The sequence below is a fragment of the Echinops telfairi genome, unplaced genomic scaffold (assembly GCF_000313985.2).
Source record: "Echinops telfairi isolate 266 unplaced genomic scaffold, ASM31398v2 ScPeMD7_7416;HRSCAF=8454, whole genome shotgun sequence".
Classification (NCBI taxonomy): Eukaryota; Metazoa; Chordata; class Mammalia; order Afrosoricida; family Tenrecidae; genus Echinops; species Echinops telfairi.
This window is the reverse complement of record NW_022111316.1, coordinates 2,175,517-2,182,151: the sequence shown is the minus strand read 5'-3', so window position 1 is coordinate 2,182,151 and position 6,635 is coordinate 2,175,517. Positions and strand designations below refer to the sequence as shown.

The following is a 6,635-nucleotide window of genomic DNA, read 5'->3' as shown; positions in this document are numbered from 1 at the left end:
ACAATCCATCCATCCATCCATTGTGTCAAGCACATTTGTACATTTCTTGCCATCATCATTTTCAAAACATTTTCTTTCTATTTGAGCCCTTGGTATCAGCTCCTCATTTCCGCCCCCCCCCTTCACTCTCCCTCACTCCCTCACGAACCCTTGATAATTTATAAATTATTAGTTTTTCAGCACACTAAGTATATATTAATGCATTGGTGTTCTCAACTTCCTCAGCGGCCTTTTTAAAAAAAATCATTTTATTGGGGCTCATACAATTCATCACAATACATACATCAATTGTGTAAAGCACACTTATACATTTGTTGCCCGCATCATTCTCAAAATTCACTTTCTTCTTGGGTTCCTGGAATTAGCTAGTTTTCCTTTTTTCCCCTCCCTCTCCCTCCCCACTCCCCCATCAGCGGCCTTTATGAAACGAATTATTAAATTATATTGTAACCTGCTGTCAAGTCCTTCCTTTTGATTCACAGTGACCCCGTGTGTTACAGATTAGAACTGCTCCTAGGGCTGTCTTGACGGTGCTCTTTAAGGAAGCAGCTCACTAGGCTTTCTTTGCTGTGGAGCTGCTGGGGGCCTCCAAGCACTAACCTTTGGGTTAAGAGCCAATTGCAACTAGCTTACAGCAGCTCGGCTCCTACTTACATTTGTATGGCTTATACACGTGGTATTTTAGAATTAGAAATTAGATTTGAGTCTCAAGTATTCAAAATAGTGCCCTACGGAGCTGGGTTGCACTTTTGGAAGCACTTATTTGTGTGGGGACCTCCTGGCTTGTAGGACTGATGTAGGCTAGATAGCCATACCCTTCTGAGATATAGTCAATGAATACAGTCCTTCTAGTCATAACTCCTTATGTGATCTAATTTTGGGCTCTCTGCCTGTGGCTAGAATCCCATTTTGGAGGGAGTTCTCTGCTATACTAATGGACAGGATAAAGGTGGGATTCAGTTTGGGCCTTAGTAGAGGGTGGGAACAAAGGCATATCCTTTGTTTCCTTTGCTGAAAGGCAAACCCACACCTCCATCAAAGCCCTTCCTCCATGTAGAAGAGCCATCTTGGACACAGAGAAAATCCTAGGACTATTGGAAGAGAAGCACCTTGGAGATCGCTTCCTGAAGTGGTGGAGGTACCAGAGATAGTGACACAGAGCAAAGGAGCTAGGCCAAGGACAAAGGCCAAGGAAAGGAGACGACGAGATGGCACTGATAGCATTTATGTGGGAAGAATGGGCTGTGCATATCAAGATGGCTGAGCGTGTGATACCTGGATGGAACCCACATCTAGACCTTTGAATTGACGCATCACATTTGAAATTACAGAATAATGTGCAAGGGTGATTGTGGTGGACCTAATTAGATGTCCTCTGTACCCCCACCCCCCTCCCGGTGTGAAGTTACTCTGCTTCTGGCAAGTTTCACTTTCTTCCCTCCCTCCTCCAAGTAAACTTCCAACCATGTGCCTTTGTGCAACTAGGCCTCATTTTCAATAGTTGGGTATTAAATAACTACGGAGGGCAATATTGATAATTCCCCCCAGACCTCCCTGAAAGAAACTAGTTCGCTGGTAACTCAGCTCTCTAGCTTAAAGTTCAATAAATAAGAGATACACTAAAAATAGGACAGATTTTATTTAAGGACTTTGGCCGCATTGAAAATTAAAAGCATGGACGGCCTCTTAAAGGCATCACACACAGGATTACAATAGATTAAAACAATTTAAAAGCAAGTGATATTGTAAGAAGGAAAGTCACTCAATCTTCTGTTCTGTGGCTCCGGTGCAGAGCCGAAAGGCTGCTGTCCAGCCGAGTGGTTCTGTGGTCCACCAGCTCCTGGTAACTGTGGAGACACAACGTTCACGGAAGTGGACATTCGGGATCTATGGGACCCGTGGTTCAGAAGTTGTTTCAATAAGGGGGAGGACTCTTGTTAAGCTCCCACTCATAGGATTGGAACCACCTAACAGATACAAGGTTAGTTTTACATCGGAATTTTCTGCGCTTTGCAGATCTGATTTACGTTCCAGCCAGTGGAATGGTTCAGACTTTAAGATTGTAAGTAATATGGACCCTGCTGCTTAAAGAGCATAGAAAGAGAAAACCAAAGGAGCCTCACGAAAGTTGGAAGTTTTGTCTGGAATAACAGCAGCAGGAAAAAGCAAATGCTCTGCCCCATAGGCTTGCCATGGATTGGAGTTGACCCGAAGGCATCAGCAACAAGTCCTACTGAATGGACTGCCATTCAAATGTTGCTGAGGATTGAAACTTTACCGGGTTTTATTTGCCCCAAAGATTTCTGGTCCTAAAATCCCCGAGTGGGCCTCTAAAATAGTGACCCCTATTTATACACTTACTTGGTTATCTTGGTTGAGGGTAGCTCTACATGAGTCACAGTAGTTTCTTCTTACCATGAACCAGGATCCATCAGGAGCTAAATGGGTCCTTAAAAAAAATAAAAAGAGGATGTAGAAAGCGATCTACGGAGTAAGAGTTCTTACTCTCGGGCTTGAGCTACAGTACAAGATCTTTCCAGGCTTTGCTCTACTAGCGATAGCATTTTCTTTCTCTCTTTGGAGCACACGTTTCCTTGTTCTTCTTTTTTTTGGCGGTGGTGGGGGATGGTGTTTGGCCACTTTATTATTTCCTTGTTATACTTGTTCAACACCCTCAGCTCCACACTTTTTTTTTTAACCTGTGGGGTAATAAGTTATGGACACAGAAACTTCTCACAGTTAAGAGACAAAGTGGGTATCTCAAGGTTACATAGTGTGTTGTTATAGGAACTTTTGCTTGGAAATAGGAAAAAGGGCTAAAACAGGTTATTCCTAGAGTTTCCCAAAACTCTAGGTGTCCCAGAGAAAAAGGTGTCCCAGAGAAAAAGAAAATCTTTCTTTTCCTTTCTTTCAAGGTTATAGGTCAGCGAGGGTCCAGTCAGGTGGGAGCTCTGCGACAAGAACTTAAGCAGCACAGTCTGGGAGATAGCACTGAGAGAAAACAGTGGTTCTCAGGGCCTCCTGCTTGGCGTCAAACCCAGGACTGCCTAGCTTTGTGAAACTGGTATATCATTTCATGGAGTGCCAGTTACTTGACCCTAGTGTTGGCTCCTGGATTGCGACTCTTCTAGAAATGAAATTACATGGCTCAAGATGTGATAAAGTGGACATCTACATAAAGCAATCATCATTTTTGATGTCTCTGGATAACAAATGATCTGCTTTGACAAGAAACAATTCGTTGACCGTCAGTTACTACTGAGTCCACTCTGACTCATGGAGAATCGATGTGTGTCAGAGTAGAAACTGCTCCAGAGGATTTCCAATGGCTGATTTTGTAAATAAGATCACTAGACCTCTCTTTTGGGTGGACTAGGTGGGTTCAAACCTCCATCCTTTTTGTTGCCAGCTGTGTGACTCAGTTACTGGTACTTGTAGGAGAAACCAATGATATGCAGGACTGACCTGGAAACTACACACTCCAAAAGAATTTCAGCATGATTTACTCGATTACGTGGTTGGTAGCGCAGCTCGGAACGTAGGATGAAGCCATAAGTGAAAAACTAGTGGGAAAAAAGATTTTGAAATATGTTTCCTTTATCACACTGTCTTTTATTCTGTTCAAGTAAAACCACTGTGGTATTTACACTAAAGTGGCTTAAGTTCTCTCTAACAAAACCAAAGCATTTGATTTAGAAAACAGACATAACTCATGACATACAGCGTTGAATAGAGTTGGCAGCTGAGCATGAGTTGATTCTGAATATTTACATTACCCTCTTCAAATAAAAATTCAAGGAAAACATTTAGCAGCTCCTTAGAAGCAAATTTGCTCTAAGAGAAGATTTAATAAGAGATCATTATTGTGGGGTATATGTATGCTACATTGAAAATCTATTTCCTCTGCTTTAGGTTTGCAAATGCATGAAAACATCAGACAAAATCGAGGACATGGTAAAAAAACATTAGGAAGAGTGGACTATGAAGTGATATGGATATGCTTCTCAATAATCTTACGTGAAATAGAGAAGTCTAAACATGAAACATCTAATTCTAGTTCAGTATTCTTCCAGGTAATATTTTCCTTCTAAGCTTATTGGTCATTATTATTTCCCACTATAGTTAAGCATTCTACACTACTATTAAGTGTTCTATCCTTACTTATCTCACAGTCTTAATAGAAGACAAAACAAAACAAAAGGAACAAAAGCAAAATAAAAGGCTTATGAGACGAGGCAGGAGAAAGCATCGATTCCAGCCTGGCTGTCCTATATTTTAACCTTATGAGTTCAGCTACATCACTAGCCTTTGTACATGAATCCCTAAATCTAAATAAGTGGGGGTGGTGTCAGCTGTATAGAACCATAAGGATTGGAGAATGTAATAAAATGCTGGCTAATACAAGTATATCATGCTACATAAAATAGATACTCTACTAGGTTATTAGCTTCTCGAGAGAAAGTTCTTTTTTTGAATTACTTATATTTACTCTCATGTCCTGGACATAGAAGATCTTTGTTTATGAATGAAAAGGGAGAATATGCTCTGTATGTTCTTGCTAGGCCCCCTAACTATGGCTCCCAATTAGCAACGTAAGGAGCATATTCTAAAATTACAGAAAGCCACATTTCCAAAAACGTTATAGATGGCACTGATTGAAACAATTGCATCTCTTACACTTGATCGAATTGAGCACCAATTGTTAGGGTACTCAAATATGAGTTTTTCTTCATCCACTTCAGTTGCTGGACAGTAACTTCCAAGAAATAATTCACGAGGGTCTAAAATTTCTTCTTCAGAAAATAGCGTTCTCTTAACTGCAACATGGAAAGTAAAATAGGTGCATTGCAGCCACACTATTGAGAGAAAATAAATAATCAGTCAGCAGTTCTGCTTTAGTGAACAGCTTTAAGCAGTGTGAGCAGGATTAAATAATGCAAGGCAGACTGTCTTCAGCTAAAAGAAATAAAAAATGTGAGGATATCAATGCAAGAACACTTTGTTCTATTAAATTAGCATTCCATGATGCACACCTTCCCGACACAATCACTAAAGACAAATGTGTGCATAAACAAATGTGGTGAAGAAAGCTGATGGTGCCTGGCTATCAAAAGATACAGTGTCTGGGATCTTAAAGGCTTGCAGGTAAGCAAGCAGCCATCTAGCTCAGAAGCAACAAAGCCCACATGGAAGAAGCACACCCAGCTTGTGTGACCACAAGGTGTCAAAGGGATCAGGTACCAGGCATCAAAGAACAAGAAATCATATCATTGTAAATGAGGGGGAATGCAGAGTGGAGACCCAAAGCCCATCTGTAGGTAACAGGACACCCCCTTACAGAAGGGTCATGGGAAGGAGATGAGCCAGTCAGCGTGCAGTGTAGCAATTATGAAACAAACAGCTTTCCTCTAATTTTTAAATGCTTCCTCCCCCGCATCATCATGATCCCAATCTTACCTTATAAATTTGGCTAGACCAGAAGACGTACACTGTACATGTAGGAACAATCTAGGACAGGTGATCCCTTCAGGACCAGTGTTGAGAGTGACGATAATAGAGGGTGGAGGGAAGGTAGGGTAGAAAGGGGGAACCAATTATAAGGATCTACACATAACCTCCTCCCTGGGGGACAGACAATAGAAAAGTGGGTGAAGGGGGATGTTGGACAGTGTAAGATATAACAAAATAATAATTTATAAATTATCAACGGTTCATGAGGGAGAGGGGTGTAGGGAGGGCAGGGGGGAAATGAGGAGCTGATACCAAGGATTTAAGTGGAGAGCAAATATTTTGAGAATGAGAGCAATTGATGTACAAATGTACTCGACATAATTGATGTATGTATGGATTGTGATAAGAGTTGTATGAGCCCCAATAAATGATTAAAAAAAACCTTGAGGATATTTTAAAAAAGTATTCCCTTCCTATTACTACTCATCACATTCTTCTTTCTCTGTCTGTTTCACTGTCTCACATCCTTCCTTCCAGGCAACCCCCAAATAGAATCAGCCCAAGAAGAGACTGAGGTGGGCCTCACTTTGCCAAGGAACATATCCATATCTATACTGGGGCACTCATACTATTTACGACGATCTCTGCTATTTAGTGTCCTGGTTCAAACTTGAACCCTTGAAAATAGATCATGTTTTATTTTTTTGCACATGGCTGTGTGCCACATGGTGGTCTTGCCATTGAGTTTATTTCAACTCATGATGAGCTCATGTGCTAGAGCAGAACGGCTCCATTGGGTTTTCTTGGCTACAATCTTAATGGAAGCAGATAACCAGGTTGTTCTTGTAGTGTTGGAGAGTGAGATTGGAACCACCAGTCTCTAGGATAGGAATCAAGAGCAAACCATTTGCATCATCTACTTTTCTTTTTGAGCATTTAGAACAGGTTATATGAAGGAACTCCAAAAAGTTTGTGGAAAAACGGAATTTAAAGATAATGGAATATTCCCATGGACTTTTTGAGGCCCCAGTATATCTGCAAGATTGAAACATTAACAACGGTCTCCACTCAGGAGGATAACCAAGTCTCTGTGGTTGAGATGGTCTGAATATGTTCCAGGAAGTCTTGCACCAGATTCTGCCCAGGTCCTGAAGAGAGACTGTGCAATGCGAGTGGGAAACAAG

At 41.2% G+C, this 6,635-nt stretch overlaps 1 protein-coding gene across 1 annotated transcript; it reads right to left on the bottom strand.

Annotated features, from left to right (window-relative positions):
- Positions 1 to 1,640: 1,640 nt before the first annotated feature.
- LOC123522480 (oocyte-secreted protein 3-like) lies at positions 1,641 to 6,058 on the bottom strand. Its single transcript, XM_045297051.1, has 5 exons — positions 6,043 to 6,058; positions 4,678 to 4,856; positions 3,466 to 3,563; positions 2,362 to 2,449; positions 1,641 to 1,847 (listed from the first exon to the last, which is right to left on the bottom strand). Exons 1-5 carry the CDS (start codon positions 6,056 to 6,058, stop codon positions 1,728 to 1,730), a joined length of 501 nt encoding a protein of 166 aa, XP_045152986.1. The 3' UTR covers positions 1,641 to 1,727.
- Between the last annotated feature and the right edge of the window lie 577 nt (positions 6,059 to 6,635).